Raw genomic sequence first — 22,822 nt, 5'->3', positions numbered from 1 at the left:
TTTCCACCCCTGTTCTCCTCCTCACCTCCTCATTTCTCACTCTATCTAGCCTAGTAACCCCCATCATACTTCTCAGGCATTTCATCTCAAACACATTCAAACTCCTTCTCTCTTCCTCTCTTGTGTTCCATGTTTCTGCCCTGTACATTGCTGTCAACACAATTACTCCTTCATACAATCTCCTCTTAGCATCCATCCCCAAATGTCTGTTTCTCATTACACTTCTTAATCCCCCAAGGCATTCACTCACTTCTCTCAATCTACATTCTACCTCCACTCCTCCCTTTCCCACCACATTCACACCCAAGTATATTAAACTTTCCACTTCCAGTCTCTCTCCCTTAATGCTCACTTCCAGTCTGTTGCCACTTTCTCCCCTTGTACATCTCATCACAATACTTTTCTCCATATTTATCTTCAACTTCCTTTTGCACACTTTCCCAAACTCTGTCACTAACTTCCTCAATCCCTCCTCTGATCCTGCTACGAGCACAATGTCGTCAGCAAACAACAACTGGCTTATCTCCCACTTTTCTTCATTTTCTTTAACCATCTCCAATCCCTGATCCACTACCTTTGCATTCACCTCTCACACCACCCCATCCATGTATAAATTGAACAGCCAGGGTGACATAATACATCCCTGACAAAGTCCCACTCTCTCCATTTCTAATCCTAACACAAGTTCTACTACTATTGTAAAAACTCTTGACTTCTCTTAACAGCTTTCCTTCTATCCCATATATCTGCAATACCTCCCACAGTGCCTTTCTGTCTACCCTGTCATAAGCCTTTTCCAGACCCATAAAAGCCCAAAATACATCCTTTTCCTATACCTTTCTCACATACCTGTCTTACCACAAAAAATCTGATCTACACAATCCCTACCTGTCCTAAACCCACACTGTTCCTCATCAATTACTCCCTGTTTCTCTCCTAATCTGTTTAATCAAGACCCTCCCATAAGCTTTCCCAACTACACTGAACAAGCTGATCACTCTGAAACTACTACACTCACACTTGTCCTCCTTTCCCTTGTAGAGTGGAAATATACAGGCACTCCTCCAGTCCTATGGCACTCTACCCTCTTTTAAACAGGGGTGAATGGAGAAGGGTTGTGTATGGATGATGCTGTGATGCATGAGGGGGAGTGAGGAAGTATGTATGAGAAAAAAATCTATGCAGCCCAAAGGGATTTCTCCCCGTCTTCTTTTCTGCATGAGGGGACGGAGAGGGGGGGGGGTGTCACCGAATTTATGAAGCGGCCTTGCTGTGGGTGTGCTGTGTCTTGCGACACTGCTTCTGACCCAGGGCAGCGGACAGGATGCAGGGATGACCTGTTGTCCAGGAGGTGCCAAGACGAGAGGGAGGGAGGAGGGCAGAGGGGAGTGGTGTGTGTGGGAAATGGGGTGGGTGGGAGTGGTTTCTGTGCCTTTTTCTTTTTGGCTACCCCCTGTGTAAGGGGGAGGGAGCCTTTGGTATATGTATGTAAGTGGAATGGGTGGGCATTGATCTTTAAAGTTAATATCCAAGGAAAATTTTCCAAGGATAGGGAATGGTACACCATCGATGCTGGCAAGTTGGGTATCAGGGGGCTCTAGGATGGTGATTTTCTTGCACTCCGAATGGAGTTTGTTAAAACTGTACATGGACATAATATTAACAGGATATCCATTGCCTAGAAATATGGTGAGTTGGGTGTTGTTTGAGGTTGACTTGAATACTATGGAAGATGAGGAAGTGTCTGGGGTATTCAGGCAGGGTTGGTGAGGGAAGTTCCAGGTATGGAGTGCCTTGTGTGGACTTGCATGTTGTGTTTATGTTTTGTAGTCATATGAAACATAAGTTATGTGTGTCTCTGGCAGGTGAGTGTTGTAGTGAAACAGGTTCTTTGTTGTCTTCTTGTCAAGAGCACATGACAGTAGTCACTCGTGTGGTAACATGTTCTGTGGTAATTGCAGTAGTGATTTGGCTCGGATGGCTGTCTGTAGTAGCATCTGTTTGTGTTGTGCCCTAGTTTTTGGCAGTAGGGGCAAAAGAATGATGTTCGTGATGTAGAGTGCTGACCTGAGTGGTAGCGAGTGCAAGACACCTATCTCGACTTCATGTTATGAGATGTTGATTGTGTTACTTCGGCTACTGTGTGGGTGGAGGTGATAGGTACATACTGACTGTGGATGTGTGTAATTGTTCTTTCCGTATCGGAGAATTTCCAGAAAAATTCTCCTAGTGTGGTGCTTGATGTGAATGGAATTGTGACAGCTTTTTGGAGTGTGTCTGGGAGTAATTGAGAAGTTAGTTGGAAATAGGCTAGCACTGAGATTACGTGTTCGAGTGAGATTTTGTTGTCTGTAACCCAGTCTGAGTATTTGAGGCTTTCCCTGCTCTTGCTTTTGAAAGTGAATGCAATTTTTACTGCTCTTTCCTTTGTTATATGTGGGGCAGTATTGTACATTGTGGCCAATGAGTAGAGGGGTGAAAGTGAGCCTAATTGATTAAATACTGCAAAGGAATTTTTGAAATGTTGAACAAACTCTTGATATGTGTCTGTTTCCTCAAAAATGTCGGACTGGATTATATCACCTGTGACACTTCTACATGAGATTTCAGGTTCAACTTTGGAGAGTAGGTTGAGTACAGGAGTGTTTTGTCCATTAAATTTTGGTAAATTATTCTCTTCCTTGATTATTGTTATGAGATTTTTTTGTCTTTGATGGGGGGTGTGGAGAGTTGTTATCAGAATAGTTTGGAGTGGGTGAGATTTTGGCAGAATGGGAATGAGTACAATAACTGTGTGTGGGTTGAGATGTTTGGGGCTGCATCATACAGTATTAACCCCTTCCATACGGTGCCGCACACGTAGGCGTCATGGACTTAGATCTCGGTGGCAGCAGCCAATGCCAACCGTACGACGTGTCGTAATAATACTCGCATCATAAAATATAGTCACCGCTTATATCGATCGTTCTCTCTTCACCCGTGAATTTTGATAACCATAGAAAATGCGATTACAAAAGAATTAGAAAGAATGTCATTATGGAGGGGTGACTACAATAAATATAATCAAGACGCCGATATGGCAGCCTCGCGAATACACTCGCTCCCCATGACGCCTACGTGTGCGGCACCGTATGGAAGGGGTTAAGGGAGCTGGCAGAGAGGCGTGATGAAATAATACTGGAATGGTTTGCACACATGGAAAGAATGAGTAATGAAAGACTAGCAAAAAGAGTGGAAGGCAAAAGTGGAGGAAGTAAACTTGAGGGGAAGAGAAAATGAAATATGGATGGGGTGAAAGAAGCCTTGAGTAAAATTGGAATGTCTTTTGAGTGGAGTAAGAGGGCAAGAGGTAGGAGTAAGTGAAAATGGTTGTGAATGGATTATCAATCAATTCTTGGCTTGAGTTTCATTAAGTGGAAAACCCACAACCCCACAGTGGCTGGCAAGTCCTCAGAACCTCCCAAAGATCTCTCTGGGAAGAAACTTTGGACTGTTGTCTGTGCTGTATCAGTGTGGAATTGTTTCTATGACACTGGCTGAAAGTGGTAACCTGATGGGAGGGTGCAGGTTTTGAAAATTGACGACTCTGCTGTCCATCTTGCTGGACTACCATTTGCAAGTACTCATAATTGGTCCCTGAATAGATTATAAACTGATGCAACACAAAGGGATTTCTCCCCATTTTCACATGAGGAGATGAAGAGGGAGAACCACCATGTAAATGAAGTGGTGAGGCTCTGCTATGGATGTGCTGTGTCTTGCTATATTACTTCTCACCCAGCCAGAAGATGGGAGACTGGAATAACCCTTCAGCCATGAGGAGCTAAGATGAGAAGAAAACAAACTGGAGATGGAGAGGAGCAGTATGGGTGGATACATTGGCTGGCTACCTTCTTTATAAGGAGGAAGTAGCCTTTCATATACAGATAGATATATAGAATTCTTACCGTCGTGCCATATCCTCTTGGACTTCAGCAACCATGGAGCGCCACCGTTCACGGTCCCTAGTTACTTGTAACATCTGTGCTGGTTTGAGTTGTTTTCCCGTCACCCTCATCAGCCCGTCCATATACTTCTCCCTCTGCTTTCCTCTTGCTCTCCTTCCCTCCACCATTCCCGTCATCACCATCTCTTCCAACCCTTCCCTCCACATTATATGTCCTAAGAATCGCAACTGTCATTTCCTTATTGTTGTCATCAATTCCCTATCTGTCTCCATTTCTCTCAATACTTCTTCATTTGTTTTCTTTGCTGTCCATGGTACTCTTAATACTCGTCTCCATATCCACATTTCTGCTGCTTCTAAGTTTTCCTGCAATTTTTTGCTGATTGTCCACGCTTCTGAACCATATAATAATGTTGACCATATAAATGTTTTAACTGTTCTCCTTATATCTGTAGACATTTTCTTGTTTGTTAAAACCCCTTTCATTTTCTGAAACGTGCTTTTAGCTATCGCTATCCTTGATTTTATTTCTTTTTCACATCTACAATCTTGTGTCAATACTCTTCCCAGGTACGAAAATTTGGTTACTTGTTCTATTCTTCTCCCTGCTATTTGTACTTGCACTCTTGGTGGATCTGTTTTACTGGCCATTAGTATTTTAGTTTTCCCCATATTTACATTTAACCCCTTCCATACGGTGCCGCACACGTAGGCGTCATGAGGAGCAAGTGGATTCGCGACGCTGCCATATCGGCGTCTTGATTATATTTATTGTAGTCGCCCCTGTGTTTTTACATTCTCCCAAATGCGCCCTGAATCCCATTCTCTGTGGTTTTCAAAATTCGCGGGTGAAAGAGAGAACGATCGATATAAGCGGTGACTATATTTTATGATGCGAGTATTATTACGACACGTCATACGGCTGGCATTGGCTGCTGCCTGCGAGATTTAAGTCCCGTACTGAAGTGGTTAAACCTTTCTCCTCACTAGCTCTTACGGTTACAGTCAATAGATGTTGCAGTTTTTCTTCTGAGTCAGCCACAAATACCGTGTCATCAACATATCTGATATGATTTATATTATATCCTCCAAATTTAATCCCTTCCATTCCCTCTAATTCCCTAAGGATCATCTCCCCATATAAATTAAATAAATCTGGAGACATAACACAGCCTTGACGCACTCGCCTCTTTATAGCTTGACAATTCTGTTCTTCCTCCCCGTACCCTCACTGCTGCTCTTTGCCTCCAATACAAATTTCTGATGATACTCATGTCTTTGCTATTTATATCCACTCTTTCCAAAATATTTATCAAATCCTCATGTCTTACCCTATCAAACGCCTTCTCGTAGTCAACAAAGCAAATATATACATTTTGTTGTTTTTCTATCATCCTCTCCATAATCATCATTATTATAAAAATTGCATTTGCTGTTCCTTTCCCTTCTATGAAACCAAATAGCTCCCATGAAAATTGTTCTCTCACTTTATTTATTCTATTTAAAACTATCCTTAATATAATTTTGGTTATCTGACTCATGATACTGACTGTGCGATGTTTACTACATTCCATTGCTCCGTTTATCTTTGGTAGTGGTATAAAAATTGAGTTACACATACGATGCGGCTGCTTCCTACCCTAGGTGCTACAGCTCCAACCCACCCCCCTACACCCCATATATAGAATAAGGAAACAAAAAATGTTATGTGAATTATTTTGTGGCTTACCTGTGATAGAAAGCAAACCAACACAGCAGTAGATCTGGCCTGCATGACTCTCTGATCCAGGCCGTGTTCCAAAACCACCATCAACATTTTGACAGCACATTACGAACTCGATGGCTTTGTCCACATTTATTGCATCTAGTCGTTTCTAAAAAAGAAAACAATGAGATATATGCTATGAACACAATCTTAACAACACTGTGGCCACTTCAATGAGTAACTCCACAGCTAAGAAGTTCAGCACAACTATTTGCTTCATTACTGTTCTGGTCCCCCTTCAACTGTAACACAATACTTACCTCAAGAAGAGAAGTAAAGCATAAAATAAAGGAGACAAAGACGAAGCAGGTGTGAAATGGGGAAAGAGTATGACAAAAAAAATTGAAAGTAATAAAAAGATGTTTTGGAAAAAATTAAGAGAGGAAGAGGAGGTGAATCAATTACAGAAGAAAAGGTAAAAAGGGCAGATGGAGAGACGATAAAGGAAGAGACAGTAAGAGGAAGACAGGCAGAATATTTTAGGGCATTGCTAAGTGTGCAGGAGGATAGGGAAGGAAAGGTAGTTGAAGTGGAAAGTGCTAAGAAAATGACAGTGATGAGTGGGGAAAATGAAGGAGAAATAAGGAAAGATGAGGCAAAGGCATTGTTAAAATGAGAGCCGGTAAGGCACCTGGGTTGGATGGGTATCATGCCGAATGTAAAAAAGAGATACAGTGATAGTGGACTGGCTGGTGAGGTTATTTAACTTTTATTTAAGAGAGGGTAAAGTGCCAGAGGACTGGAGGGCCTGTATAGTTCCACTTTACAAGGGAAAAGGGGACAAGTGTGAGTGTAGTAGTTTCAGAGGGATCAGCTTGTTAAGGGTAGTTGGGAAAACTTATGGGAGGGCCTTGGCTGAGAGGATTAGGAGAGGAACAGAGGGAATAATTGGTGAGGAACAGTGTGGGTTTAGGACAGGTAGGGGTTGCATGGATCAGATTTTTGTGGTAAGACATATGTGAGAAAGCTTTAGGAAAAGGTAAGGAGGTTTTTTGGGCCTTTATGGATTTGGAAAAGCCTTATGATGGGGTAGGCATGAAGGCACTGTGGGAGGTATTGCAGACATGTGGGACAGGAGGAAAGTTTTTCAGAGCAGTCAAGAATTTTTACTAGAGTAGTAGAGCTTGTGTTAGGATTAGTAATGGAGAGAGTGAGTGATTTAAGGTACAGGTAGGACTTTGCCAGGGATGTGTTATGTTGCCCTGGCTGTTCAATCTATACATGGATGGGGTGGTGTGAGAGGTAAATGCAAGGGTAATGGGTCAGGGATTGGAGATGGTTAAAGAAAATGGAGAAAATTGGGATATAAGCCAGTTGTTGTTTGCTGATGACAATGTGCTTGTAGCAGGAAGGAGGGATTGAGTAAGTTAGTAACAGAGTTTGGGAAGGTGTGTGAAAGAAGGAAGTTGAAGATAAATTTGGGTAAAAGTAAGGTGATGAGATGTACAAGGGGAGAAAGTGGCAGCATACTGGAAGTGAGTATTAAGGGAGAGAGACTGAAGGAATAGGATAATTTTAGGTACTTGGGTGCGAATGTGGTGGGAATGGGAGGAGTGGAGGTGTAGGAAGAATGTAGATTGAGAGAAGCATGTAAATGCCTTGTGGGATTAAAAAGTGTATTGAGAAATAGACATTTGGGAATGGATGCTACGAGGAGATTGTATGAAGGAGGGACTATACCGATAGCACCGTATGGGGCAGAAACGTGGACCATAAGAGAAGATGAGGTGCCAGAGAAGTAAGATAGGGGTTACTAAGCTGGATAGAGTGAGATATGAAGAGATGAGGAGAACAGGGGTGGAAAGGGAGTTGGGAGATAGGGTGGATGAAAAAGTATTGGGATGGTTTGGACACATGGAATGAATGAGTGAAGAAAGATTAGTATAAGAGGTGTGGAAGGCAGAGGTAGGAGTGAACATGAGGGGGTGACCAAGGATGAGATGGATGGATAGGGTAAAAGGGGCATTGAGAAAGAGGGGAATGTCTGTTGAGGAAGGATGGGAGAAGACAGAAGATAGGGGTGAATGGAGAATGGTTGTGTATAGATGATGCTGTGATACATGAAAGGGAGTGGATAGGGGTGGAGTGTGAAAAATAAATTGATGCAGCCCGAAGGGACTTCTCCCCATCTCCATTTCTGCATGAAAGGACGGAAAGGGGGGTTGCCGATTTAATGAAGAAGCCTTGCTGTACATGTGCTGTGTCTTGCAATACTGCTTCTGACTCAGGGCAGTGGGCAAGATGCAGGAAAGACCTGTCATCCAGGAGGAGCCAAGATAAGAGGGAGGAGGGTGGATGGGAATGGAGTATGTGTGGATGGAATGGGTGGGAGTGGATTTTATACCCTTGTTTTTTGGCTACCTCCATTGTATGAGGAAAAGCCTTTGGTATATGTATCTATACTAAACTCAGAAGAGAAAGGTTATCAATGCAGCTTATACACCATCCCAAACTAAGACTAAAGGACATGAAAAACAAAACTATGTTCTCAAGAATTATGAAGATATATGAAGGATAAAGTACACAAAAATGGTGTGATGGTATTGTACCATTATGTATAATCTAGTTAAGTACTGTGTTGTAGCATACAGCTATTGTAGCGTATTATACTTGCAAATTGTTCAATTGTGTTTGTGTTTTTCCATGACATTATAGATTTTGTTGTATCAATTTTATTGTTATTGTATTATTTAATTACAATTCCATGTGCCTTTGTGAGGAGAACCAAGTGAATTGTGTATGTTTGCCATGTCAACTCAAGGCTTGGCATCCCAGTTGTTACTCCACCTCCTTCCTGGACATACGCATTTTTTATTGTGGTGCTTTGGCACACTTTTATACATGTTCATTTGTAGTGATTCATGTGCTTTTATTTAGTGACCCTATAACATTGTGATAGCATGCAGTAAATTGCTTGTTATATGCTATTTTTATTTAACATTTGGATGATTGAGTGATAAAAAGTTTAGTGAAGTTTGGCTGGCCAGTTTCATAGCTCCGTGTGATTGTTTTTTCTTCCCCCCCCTTTTTTTCAGCCAGGTTATTCATAACTTTGGGACTTATATATGAACTAATTGTTCATATATAAGTCCCAAAGTTATGAATAACCTGGCTAAAAAAAAGGGGGGGGGGAGAAAAAACAATGACTGAGAATTATATATGAGCAGTGTCTTGGTGGGCACAGTGTGATTTTTTTTTCTTTATCCCAAGTGATCTCTGGCTTGGCATCCTGCCTGGATTTTGGACATATTTGTCAGCTATATCAATCAGATGTTTAACTACTATTACTGTGTGTGCAGTGATTCATCTGGAGGCCTGGATGGGAAAGGATTAATGAACAGCTTATTTTTCCGCAGATCACCTCCATTTGCTGGTTTCAGTTTGCTACCTTTTCACTGTGACTGTAATCTTGTGTATATGTATTTTTTGTTACCGTATATTTCCGTGTATAAGACGACCTTTGTATAAGACGAGGCACAAAATTAGAGCAAATTTTTATGAATTTATCTCATATCGATAGTATAAGGCGACTGCTAAATTACAAAAGCATCAGTGTATCAAACCTATCGTACAAAGACAATTGTTTTGATTACGTTTATCAGCCGTTTTTTTCGCTTTTACTCTTTTCTTTCTCATTACTTAACTGTATCCTTATACTAGAGAAATTACTTACTGTATGCTTTTAAATTCAAAAATGAAATAACAAAGCAAATCATTTATCATGATTTTCTGAGAGCACACGTCAACTAACAAAAACGATTTATTTACGTTCCTGGTTCGACGTTTAAAGATAACGTTAGGTATCAATGGAACGAGTGGATGACGAATGGAGAGAAGTCATTTACAAAAGGTGGAGCTATGCGTAGTGCATCACTTGATGTTCTCTGCGAGTTTGTTATTAAAGCTTGGGAAAGTGTTAAGGTCGAAAGTATCGTAAAATCTATTTAAAAATTTGGAATCTAATGCCATGGATGGCACTGAAGATGATTTATTGTATGAAAGTGATGACGAAGCCGAAGTCGACTCACCGGAACCGGACTGGAATCCCTACGATGACGGCATATTTGAGGAATCTTGTGATATGTTCGAACAACTTTTCGAAACAGAGAGTGATGATTATGACGAGTTTGAAGGGTTTTATATAAATAAATAGTTTTATAATGTTTTAAGTTTTGAATGTAACGTAATTTTATTGAAAATAAAGGTTTTAGAAATACGTTTGATGTGTAATATATATTGATGATGATTAGAAATTAAGTTTTATAATTTTATAATCTTTAAATTTTGTATGTTTTAAATGCAACTACTGTAATATTTTTTTTTATAAATAAACGTTTTATGTACTGTAATCCAAAATTGTTATTTTCAGTCTTGAAAATTACTGAAAAGTTAGCGAAAGAAAAAGGTTGCGGTCTCACTAAACGTCGACCAAAGCCGACCAAACCCAAACAATAACGGCTTTTGCTCAAATGCATATAATTATGTATTAAATTAGCATATGGTTGCATTATATGACCTATTTCCTTTAAAATGTGTGATTTGCGTGTAATTTGATCAAAGAGAAGTTACGCTTTTATCCTCTGCAAAATTTAAATTACCAAAGTCGCCCAACGCCGACCAAACACAATGACGGCTTTTGCTCAAATGCATAATTTTATATAAAAATTAGTATTTTGTTGCATTATTTGACCTATTTTCTTTAAGATTTGTGATTTTCATGAAATTTGATCAAAGAGAAGTTACGTTTTTATCACCTGCAAAATTACCAAAGTCGACCAAAGCCGACCAAATTATGCATTTGAGCAAAAGCCGTCATTGTGTTTGGTCGACTTTGGTAATTTTGCAGAGGATAAAAACGTAACTTTTCTTTGATCAAATTACATGAAAATCTCACATTTTAAAGAAAATTGGAGAATAATGCAACCATATGCTAATTTCTATATAAAATTATGCATTTGAGCAAAAGCTGTCATTGTTTGGGCTTGGTCGGCTTTGGTCGACGTTTCGTGAGACCGTTAAAAGTACAGTAATTTCATTATAAAGAATTATTCATCGAATTTATTAACAATTGCAATTTACTATAAATATATGCCAATAATATATACGGTAAATATGGTATAATTACCTTTATTACCAGTTCTTATCATAATGTGAATCATTTCCTGCGTATCTGTGGTTATCGGCAGGCTAGCCTACCAAGTCATCTCACGTAGAATTCAAGGTCTGATTTTTATAATGGTAGTATAAGACGACCCCCAATTTTAAGGGGTGAATTTTTGGATTTTAGGGTCGTCTTATACGTGGAAATATACGGTAGTTATGCATGCATGTCAAATTGTGTTATTGTGATTATGTTGTGAAAATTGAACAATAGTTCATTTCTCTGTTCAGGCTACCATTTTTTTTTTTTTTGTCTTGTTACTTATGTTAGAGGCGACCATATTTGTTATGTCACATGCAGCCATTTTGTTTTAATTTTTTTTTTTTGTATAGTTACCCCTTGTGCCGTTTTCCTTTTTGAGTTAGAAAATTGGGGTTTTTAAAAAAAATTACAGGTGTGGACTGCTGGCCCAAGTTTATCTTAGAAGGGTATGTTTCTGTAAGCAATTGCCATAATTAATGTATGTATTAAGAATTTCTTGTTTTTGTTTTCATGCTATTAATGAGTGGATTATATTTACCATTTACCTTGCTCTACTTTAAATATGTCTACCAAGAGTAAATTGCCTTCATTTATCAGTTCCCAAACTCCATCCCAGATGATGGATCATACATTTACCCTTTTGCATCAGGATCCTTCCATGGTTAAATTTTTGGGTTGTATATGGATGATGTGATGCATGAGGTGGAATGGGTGGGGGGATGGGGGGTGAGGTAGTATGTGTGAGAAAACTTTGATGCAGCCCGAAGGGATTTCTCCCCGTCTTCTCCTTTTCTGCATGTGGGTATGGAGAGGGGGGGGGGGGGTCGCCAATTTAATGGAGTGGCCTTGCCGTGGATGTGCTGTCTCTTGTGATGCTGCTTCTGACCCAGGACAGTGGACAAGATGCAGGGATGACCCATCATCCAGGAGGTGCCAAGATAAGAAGGAGGGTAGAGGGTGGAGGGGAGTCGAGTGTATTGGGGATGGAATGGGTGGGAGTGGTTTATGCCTTTGTTTTTTGGCTACCTTCCTTGTAAGGGTGAAAAAGCCTTGATATATGTATAACAATGGCATGTGGAATGATGTGGACAGGTGGGAACAGAAGAGGCAGCAATTGGTGGGATGAAGAAATTGGGGCAGTGGTGGTAGAAATGAAGCATATGAAAAATAGTTGCAAAGAAGTAATAGTGAATCATAAAATGGGTATAAATTAAAGAGTATGAAAACAAAACATAAGGTGAGGGAAGCTAAGAGGAGAGTGGATGTAAAATGAAGTATGTGTTTGACAGAATTTTGAGGGAAAAAAAAGTTTTGAAAGCAAGTGAAAAGATTCATGGGACGGGTGTCAAGATGTCAAGAAAATGACTGTGATGAGAAAGGAAAATGATGGGGTTACAGATAAGAAAAGAAGAGATACAAAGAACATTGAAATAGATGAAAGCTGATAAAGCACTTGGGTTAAATGGCTGTCATAAGGAGTGTCTAATGAAAGAAGCTGTTATGGTGGATAGGCTATCGAGATATCAATGTGTGCATTTGGGGAAAAGTATACTAGTAGATCAGAGGAGTGCATGTGTACTTCTACTATGCAAGGGAAAAGAAGACAAGTACAAATAAAGTAGTTTAAGAGGGTTCAGTCTGTTAAATGTAGTTGGTAAGGCATATGGGAGGGTGTTAATTGAGATTAGGAGGGAACAGGAGTGACTGGGGAAGGGCAATGTAGATTTAGGAAAATAAGAGGCTGTGTTGATCAAGATTCTATGTTTTTGACAAGGGGTAAGGATGTCTTTTGGGTTATCATGGATATGGAAAGGCATATACCAGGGTTGACAGAGGCATTATGGAAGGTATTTTGGATGTATGGGTTAGGGGGAAGTCTGTTGAGGGCAGTCAAAAGCTTTTACATTGGTACTAGAGCTAGTGTGAGGGTTGGGAATGGAGAAAGTGAGTGATTTGAAGTAAAGCTGAGGCTAATCTAGGGTTGTGTACTGTGACCATGGTTGTTCAACATACAGTGCTTAACAAAAGTACTGTCAACCTGGGGTAAGGCAGACAGTACTTTTTTAAAATCTGAAAAGACCTATACGAGTGACTTTGTTTTACACCAAAAATTCTGTCTGCTGACAGCATGCGGGGAAGTGGTGGGGATTATCAGCAATCCAAGATTTAATCACATCAGTCATTGTCTTGTTGGTAAGGAGGGAGGTTGTGTGCCATGACCCCTCTGTCTAGGGCCCCCTCTCAAACCCAACCACAACATATTCTGAGGCACCCTGTGATACCAATATGAACAATACTAAGGACGTGAGTGCAGAAACCATAGTCCAGATATTTGCCCTCAAGAAATCTGGCTTGCAAAATTTCCTCTGCTTAAGGGTTAGAAGAAGAAGCTTCACTAGGCAGTGGCTTGTGCACCCCAAGTCAGCAATAGAGTGGTTGATGGTTCTCACTGAACACTCTCCGAACAGTTTTGGGTTCTTTTCCTTCATTTGTCTGGCTGTCACACATGGATTAGGCTCTAGTTCAAGTTTCACAATGTTTTTAGCCCAATCCCCAGTCTTTTTAGGCCTCCCAGACCTCTTAGCAATGGTAGGAGTCTGGCTGCTTCCTTTGTGGGAAAATCTGGCAACACAGTGGCAGATGGTATGTGCACACACACTACCCTGTTTGGCAATTTCCTTCATTTGCCTGCCAGATTTCTTGAGAACAACTATTTGGGCTATTTTTCTGCACTCACATCCTTACTAATACTCAAAATGGTATCACAGGGTGGCTCAAAAGTTATCATGACAATATGATTGACATAATTATTTCTTGGCTTGCTGATAAGCTTTGCCCCTTCCTGCTTGTTGAAGGCAGACATAATTTTTGTCATGAAACCATGCCACTTGTATGGGTCTTTCCAGATTTGACAAAAGTACTGTCCACCTCAACCCGGGCAGATGGTACTTTTTGTCGAGCACTGTATATGTGGTTAAGGCAGTGAGGAGGGTAAATGCAAGGAGTTGAAATTAGTGAGTGAGAGTAGAGGGAAGTGGAAGGTGAGTCAATTCTTGTTTACAGATGATACTGCATTTGTAGCTGAGTCAGGAGATAGCCTTAAGCAGTCAGTAATAAAGTTTGGAAGGGTGTGTATGAAAACTCTCATTAAATATAGGCAAAAGTAAGGTGAAGAGATGTACATGGAGTGATGATAATGATGGACTGAAGGTGAGTAGTTTACAGGGTGAAAGATTGGAGTAAGTGGAAAGCTTTAAGTATTTGGGGTCACATGTAGCAGGGAATGGAGTGGAGATGGGGGTGAATGATAGAATAAGTGCAACAAGCAAATGTCTACATGGGGGGGTGGTGAAAATAAGTATATGAGAACAAACAAAGAGAAGCTTGTATGGAGTGATTCTGCCTATGTTGACTAGGGAGAACCTGTTTTGAAATGAAGTGTTTTTAAGGAACAAGGTAGGTGTAATAAGGATGGATAATGTGAGAAATGTGGAGATAAGATGGAGAGCAGGGGTGGAAAGAGAACTGGCAGATAGGGTGGATCAAAGAGTGCTAAGATGATTTGAGCATATGCAAACAATAAGTAAGTAAAATCTAGCAAAAAGTATGTGGAAAGCAGAAGTGGATGCATGGGGTGAAGAGGGCATTGAGTGCAAGAGGAATGTCTGTTAGGTAAGAAGAGAGAGTACCAAAGACTGGAGTGAAATGAGAGTAACTGTAAATGAATGAGGAAATAATAAAGCCCAAAGAGATGTTCTTGTCTGGTCTGTAAATTTTCAAGTAGACGAGGAAGGCAGTTCCCACAAAATGAAAGAAGTGGGAATAAACTAGCTCCAGTTGTTGGGTCCTGCTGTGGAAGTGTTTTTTCTTGCTGTACCGCTTTTTACCCAAGCAGTGTGCCATGATAACCTATCATCCACAAGGTGCTAGGATAAGAGGGACATAAAATGGGTTTTTGATGGGTGTTGTTTTGGCCACCCCCTACTTATAAGGGGGAAAGGTCTTTTGGTTTATGTATGTGCAAAATCTTGATAAATTAAAAATGTTTCTGTTTAAAATATATATTGTACAAAGTGGACTATTAAAATATAAGAGTTCAGTAAAGAAAAAGGAAGTTTAAAAAGTTGAAGAATGATCATACTATTAAAAAAAAATACCATACTTCCTCCAGCAAAACATAAAGGTGTACTATTTTTGGTCAATAATATAGGCCTTTAAGTGTTATTGTTACACAATAACACACAGATATAGTTTAAAATGCAGCATTAATATGCATTATAAAATAGGAAGAGTAATGAACATTAACTACATCCACAAACTTATATCATAATTAGTCTACTTACAAGAAGGGCAAGGCACGCTACTGCACAAAAGGAAAAACGAGTATCCACTTCTCCCCATTTGTCCCCAGCAAAGGAACCATCACTTTTTTGTAAGCTTGCAATATACTTCACTATGCCTTCTATATCCAATGTGTCCAATGAATCTAGAATTGTTAAAATCTGAAAGAAATAAAATTCATTTCAGTGATTTGATTATCCAAGAGCAATTGAAGAATAAAATAAGGAAAACATTATTCTGTTCAATCAAGTGCACAACAAACTACAATAATATTAGATGAACTAGAGTAATGACTCTGACATAATATAATGGAAACCTTCATCCCAGAAATCATTATTAACATTGCTCACTACAGACAACTGTAAATAAAAAAAACACCCTGTAGTTGAATTAAACAGGTAAACCCTTTCGTTGGAAAAGAATCCAACAATTCTAGGCCTCACTTATAATAATAATACAACCTTCAGCCCACATGTCAAAAATCTGACAATAAAAATCAACAAGAAACTAAACCAATTAAAGTCCATTGCAAGCACAAGCTTTGGACAACAGAAGGAAACTCATTACTGTCTTCAAGCAATTTTGAACCATCCTTGACTACGTTTCCATAGTGCAAAACTGGTCAGCCAGACAGTCTAAGGAATGACATTCCCATAGCATGCCTCAAAAATCAGCAAAAAATACTTTACAAACTATACAACATAAGCATTGAGAGTATTAAGAACATACATACATACATATACCAAGGATTCTTCCCCCTTACAAGGGAGATAGCCAAAAAGGAAAAGGCATAAAATCATTTCCACCCATTCCATCCCTGAATACACTCCACACCCCTCCACCCTACCTCTTATCTTGGCACCTCCTGGATGACGGGTCATCCCTGCACCTTGTCCACTGCCCTGGGTCAGAAGCAGTGTCGCAAGACACAGCACATCCACAGCAAGGCGGCTTCATTAAATCGGCGACCCCCCACTTGCATAAAAGGAGAAGACGGGGAGAAATCCCTTCGGGCTGCGTCAAATTTTGCTCAAACATACTACCTCACCCCCATCCCCCCGCCCATTCCACCTCATGCAATCACATCATCATCCATATACAACCATTCTCCATTCACCCGTCTTCTGTCCTCTCCCCCGTCTTTCCTCAACAGACATTCCTCTCTTCCCCAAAGCCCCCTTCACCCCATCCATCTACCTCATCCTAGGACGTCCCCTCATGTTCACTCCCTCCACATCTGCCTTCCATACCTCTTTTACTAGTCTTTCTTCACTCATTCTTTCCATGTGTCCAAACCATCCTAATATTCTTTCATCAACCCTATCTCCCAGCTCCCTTTCCACCCCTGTTCTCCTTCTCACCTCCTCATTTCTCACTCTATCTAGCCTAGTAACCCCCATCATACTTCTCAGACACCTCATCTCAAACACATTCAAACTCCTTCTCTCTTCTTCTCTTTTGTTCCATGTTTCTGCCCCATACAGTGCTGTTGGCACAATCACTCCTTCATACAGTCTCCTCTTAGCATCCATTCCCAAATGTCTATTCCTCATTACACTCTAATCCACCAAGGCATTTACTCACTTCTCTCAATCTACATTCTACCTCCACCTTTCCCTGCCACATTTGCACCCAAGTATCTAAAACTATCCACTTCCTCCAGTCGCTCTCCCTTAACCTCTTCCCTCCGGGGCACATCGCACGTCTGGCAGCATTAGCTGCCCGACGTGCGATGTCTCGAAATAATAATCGCATTATAAAAAATAAAGTCAGTGCTAAATTGTCCGTTCTCTTTCACCCGTGTATTTTGATAACCATAGAAAACTGATGAAGCCAGTTTAGAGAGAATGAAAATTACGTAGGTACAACTACAATAAATATAATCAAGATGGCGACTTCGGCATCAGCGAGTACCTACTTGCTCCTCATGCTGCCTACGTAGGCGGCACTGTATGGAAGTGGTTAATGCTCACTTCCAGTCTACTGCCACTTTCACCCATTGTACATCTCATCACCTTACTTTTACCCACATTCATCTTTAGCTTTCTTCTATCACATACTCTCCCAAACTCTGCCACCAACTTCCTCATTCCTGCCACAAGCGCATTTGCACCCAAGTATCTAAAACTATCCACTTCCTCCAGTCGCTCTCCCTTAACCTCTTCCCTCCGGGGCACATCGCACGTCTGGCAGCATTAGCTGCCCGACGTGCGATGTCTCGAAATAATAATCGCATTATAAAAAATAAAGTCAGTGCTAAATTGTCCGTTCTCTTTCACCCGTGTATTTTGATAACCATAGAAAACTGATGAAGCCAGTTTAGAGAGAATGAAAATTACGTAGGTACAACTACAATAAATATAATCAAGATGGCGACTTCGGCATCAGCGAGTACCTACTTGCTCCTCATGCTGCCTACGTAGGCGGCACTGTATGGAAGTGGTTAATGCTCACTTCCAGTCTACTGCCACTTTCACCCATTGTACATCTCATCACCTTACTTTTACCCACATTCATCTTTAGCTTTCTTCTATCACATACTCTCCCAAACTCTGCCACCAACTTCCTCATTCCTGCCACAAGCGCATTTGCACCCAAGTATCTAAAACTATCCACTTCCTCCAGTCGCTCTCCCTTAACCTCTTCCCTCCGGGGCACATCGCACGTCTGGCAGCATTAGCTGCCCGACGTGCGATGTCTCGAAATAATAATCGCATTATAAAAAATAAAGTCAGTGCTAAATTGTCCGTTCTCTTTCACCCGTGTATTTTGATAACCATAGAAAACTGATGAAGCCAGTTTAGAGAGAATGAAAATTACGTAGGTACAACTACAATAAATATAATCAAGATGGCGACTTCGGCATCAGCGAGTACCTACTTGCTCCTCATGCTGCCTACGTAGGCGGCACTGTATGGAAGTGGTTAATGCTCACTTCCAGTCTACTGCCACTTTCACCCATTGTACATCTCATCACCTTACTTTTACCCACATTCATCTTTAGCTTTCTTCTATCACATACTCTCCCAAACTCTGCCACCAACTTCCTCATTCCTGCCACAAGCGCATTTGCACCCAAGTATCTAAAACTATCCACTTCCTCCAGTCGCTCTCCCTTAACCTCTTCCCTCCGGGGCACATCGCACGTCTGGCAGCATTAGCTGCCCGACGTGCGATGTCTCGAAATAATAATCGCATTATAAAAAATAAAGTCAGTGCTAAATTGTCCGTTCTCTTTCACCCGTGTATTTTGATAACCATAGAAAACTGATGAAGCCAGTTTAGAGAGAATGAAAATTACGTAGGTACAACTACAATAAATATAATCAAGATGGCGACTTCGGCATCAGCGAGTACCTACTTGCTCCTCATGCTGCCTACGTAGGCGGCACTGTATGGAAGTGGTTAATGCTCACTTCCAGTCTACTGCCACTTTCACCCATTGTACATCTCATCACCTTACTTTTACCCACATTCATCTTTAGCTTTCTTCTATCACATACTCTCCCAAACTCTGCCACCAACTTCCTCAATCCCTCCTCCGATCCTGCCACAAGCGCAGTGTCGTCCGCAAACAACAGCTGGCTCACCTCCCACTTTTCTCCATTTTCTTTAACCAAAACCATCCCAATAGGACATTGTACACAGAAACTAAAGTCCTCCCAATAGAATATCTTATGAAATTGATAGGTGCACAGTTCTATGGTAAAGCCATTAACCCCACTTATCCATCTAATTATATCACACATGGCCATCTTGTTGACTGAATACTGTGGCTTGTGCCCTCCAGTTACTATTACCTATGTTTTCTCAAAGTTTATTTTCAATTCTCTTATTTCCATTTCTAAAACACTTCCAAAACTTCTTGCTCTAATTTTATTGTCAATACTAAATTATCAGCGTATACTAACTCCCATGGAACTCAATTACCGGTTTCTTTAGTTGCCTAATCCATTGTTATCATGAATAGTAGTGGACTTAATATAGAGCTTTGGTGTATATCTATTCCAATATCAAACTCTTCTATTGTTCTTGTTGCCATCTTAATGCCTATTTTCATTCCAACAGAGACCTACTGCCACCATACTTTCAGGTATCCCCTTCTCCTTTAGGCCCACTCCATCATCTCCCTCAGTACATGGCCAAAATCTTTCTCAAAGTCCACAAAAATAAAATAGAACCTCCTTTTCCTCTGGCTGTACTTCTCCAGCTTATAAATGGTGACTAAATGAGGACTAGTGAGGGGACTACAGATTCCCTTTTGTGTTTTTTTCTCTTGTGAAGGGCCAAGGCTTGTTCCAACTTGGCCAACCTCTTCACAGGACGAAAAAAGACCATTGGTATATACAGATCAACTACAAACTAACACCCCAACAGAGATCAACAATATTCATCTGCTAGTGGCAGTCCTGTATATGAAGAGAATCATTTTCCTGACATTCATCTTCAAAATCTATCAACACTCCTTACCTCCATCTAGAAATGCAACCCCTAGATGCAAGCTCTAGATCTTTGAATCTGACCTAAGATTCAAACTTTTTTCATAAAAGGAGAGTCGACAATCAGTGACTGCTTCCTCCTGTTAGTCAGTGACATAGAAACAGACACACTAATACAATACAAACAACAGTATAATTTTTCCTTCCAGAAATCTATGAGAGAGCCAAAGGACCATTGCTCACTACTGAAAGATTGCTGGTCTTGCCAGTAAAACTCAAGGCAACAGTTACCATATAATAGTAATACAGGTATTTCTCATTTTGTGTGAGATATGGGTTCCTACAGGTATCACACAAACTTAAAAACAAAACAATGGATTATGGGGGATGGGGTTTTGGCCCAAAAAAATTCAATTTTTTGAATGAAAAACACATTTATTTGATTAATAAAATGAACATGTTCCAAAAATGTATCATTCTAAACCTATATGTAACACTAAGGTGTAAATAAAGTACCAATTAATACTTAACACGATGCTCCCTCACTTCTCAGTCCCTTGCTACCTTCATCTGTGCTGTCCACTTACTCTGGCACATCCTCTACTATGGCTTGAGGGTCATCCACTTCCTCTTCCTCTTCTGTCATTGGTTGCACAGGCGGTTTATTGAAAAACCGCAGCATGGTGGTCTAGCATTTTTTTCTTTTGAAATTCAGTCTGCATTTGTGTGTAGCAGAAAAGTGTGTCCATACACTTTCTTGTGATTGTGGTGTTTAGTTCAACATTGAGGTAGTGTTCTTCCAGCATTGCAAAACCTTCTTCTATTTTCCCCAATGCTTCTCTGATAATATTGGCTGTGAGCATCTGTCCTCCCTCAGCCTTGTTTGCCGCTGCTGCTGCTGCCACTTCTCTTTCCCCCTTGTTCACTGCTTCAATGTCCAGCAGGTCTTCATTGCTCAATTCTTGTCTGTGTGACTGAAGCAGTTGATCAATGTCCTCTTCCTCCACATAGCTTCAACTGTACATAAAATTGTTAATCTTTATCAAATCATTATTTATGTCTATTATAAATAATACAGTATGTTCCAAATATTGTATCTCACATTAGGTTAACTGTTGTGTTGTTAAATTTATATATGTATAGTTTTATGTGCATACTCTGTTCAAAGCTTGTATTTATTCTCTATGTATTATGTATGTCATGGTGGACGGGCGAATCAAACATAAGTCCTAAACAGTATAGATGATTAAGTTTCTCCTTCCTACAGCTGGGATGATAACCATCTTCTTCCATGATGAGGGAACCAATCTCATCAATTAGTGACACCTTCTAGTGGACTGGACCAGTCACCATGGTGAGGTAACTAATCTCATCAAGCTCATTGTGTCCCTGTTTGCCTTCGAAACAATGCCATTCACAGCAGAAGGAATGAACAAACTGAGGCCACAGTTTTTCCAAACACCATTCAGACATTTTGTTGGCACTTCACCCCAGGACTGCTTGATGAAGGTTACAGCAACTTTTATTGTAAAATTCTTCCAGAAATCTCACAGCATCTTGTTCTCCTCATTAATTTTCTTCACTGCAGCAGCCATTGTAGACCCCAGGTAGTAGGCCTTAAACATTTGAATCAGCCCCTAGTCACAGGGCTGCAGCAGAGAAGTGCTGGGAGGCAGGAAGGCCAGTTTGATGTTGCTGAGATTTTCAAGACTGGCTGGATGACTTGTCTACCAGCAACAAAATCTTGAAGAGGATGCCTTCCTTGTTGCAGTAGGCTTTCAGCTTGCTCTGCAACTTATTCTTGTAGTAGTCACTGAATATTTTCCCAGTCAACCAGGCCTTCTTGTTGACATACCAATGGACTGGCAGGAAAGCCCAGTCATGTCCCTGAAACACACAAATTACTTGAGCATTAAGGTGTGGCCACGCTTCATTTTCTTAAAGAAAACGTATAAGCCACTCGCTTGGATCACAAAACTAAGCATTTTTAATGTCACTTGCATATACTTCACAAACCCTGATTGTGTTAAATATTTTATTATTTAACACAATAACAATAACAACATAAGAACTGTAACACCCCCTCCCAACCCAAAACAAATCACAAACCCTAATAAATTAACAGTGTTTACATAAGTTTTTTTTTTTTTTTTTTACACAATAAATAGTAAATAAACCAATCTTACCTTAAGGGCTCTGAGATTCTGACAGTGATAGATGAGGACAGGCTTCAGCCTGCAGACCCCTCAGCATTGGCCCCCAGCAGCAGTGTCAGGTGGTCCTTGGATGCCTTAAAACCAGGTGCCATCTTCTCCTCTTGTGCAATGTACGTCCTCGCTGGCATCTTCTTCCAGTAAAGGCCAGTCTCGTCTACATTGAACACTTGCTTGGATGAGTATTGTCCTTCCTCCAGGGTCTTCTTAAGCATCTCTGGGAATTTCCTGGCTGATTCTGTGTCTGCTGATGCTACTTCTCTGATCATTTTGATGTTATGAAACCCGTGTTTTAGCTTAAATTTTGCAAACCAACCAGAACTTGCTTGGAAGGATTTATTTGGCCCATCATTTCCTTCAATGTTGTTAATGAGACTTTTAGCTTTTTCCTGAATGATAGCCAAACTAACAGGAACACTGGTCTTGTTCTGGTGTTGAATCCAAGTCACCAGCATTTTTTCCATCCTCTCCATGGTCGACGATCTGCTGTAGGCTACCCTCTGCAATGTCCTAGACAACAAACCTGTTTCCACAGTTGCTCGTAGTTTTGCAGTATAGTCTCGGACATGCCTCAGTGTGTTCTCCCCCAATCCCAAGGCATGGGATATGACTGAAGTTTTTTGTCCTTGGTCATACCAGCTCAAAATTTCCATCTTCTTAGCCAGAGTAAGTGACTTGTGCTGTATTTTCTTAGCTGGAGGGCCACTGCTTATTCAAGGAGAAGATGAAGGATGTTTTGGGGCCATCTTGATGAATAAGTAAACTGGCTGGGCTGGCTGTGACTGTAAACATTGAACTGGGAGTGGAAGTGGCCGCCTGTCAGCAGGTAGTGGAACTACGCATCTGATGCACTGTTTGAAATGCAGTTGGGGCAAATCGCATCTTAGTGAACAGATCGCACAATTCTAATTAATCATAATATTTCTAATGTTGCATCTTAGTGAATTTGAACATAAAGAACATGCACAAAATGAG

The 22,822-nt window shown here is 40.6% G+C and overlaps 1 protein-coding gene across 3 annotated transcripts in view; it reads right to left on the bottom strand.

Annotated features, from left to right (window-relative positions):
* Positions 1-22,822, bottom strand: part of RabGGTb (geranylgeranyl transferase type-2 subunit beta) — a 95,244-nt gene that overhangs the window by 65,508 nt on the left and 6,914 nt on the right. For all 3 annotated transcript variants that reach the window (XM_076210319.1, XM_076210320.1, XM_076210321.1), the window contains exons 4-5: positions 15,198-15,356; positions 5,676-5,820 (exon numbers count right to left, since the gene is read on the bottom strand). In XM_076210319.1, the coding sequence (XP_076066434.1) occupies positions 5,676-5,820; positions 15,198-15,356 (304 nt within the window). The remainder of the gene's footprint in view (positions 1-5,675; positions 5,821-15,197; positions 15,357-22,822) is intronic.

This window comes from Oratosquilla oratoria, chromosome 27, assembly GCF_046742065.1.
Source record: "Oratosquilla oratoria isolate Oo_2021 chromosome 27, ASM4674206v1, whole genome shotgun sequence".
Classification (NCBI taxonomy): domain Eukaryota; kingdom Metazoa; phylum Arthropoda; class Malacostraca; order Stomatopoda; family Squillidae; genus Oratosquilla; species Oratosquilla oratoria.
The sequence above is the reverse complement of the archived record's forward strand: the minus strand, read 5'-3'. Positions and strand labels throughout refer to the sequence as shown.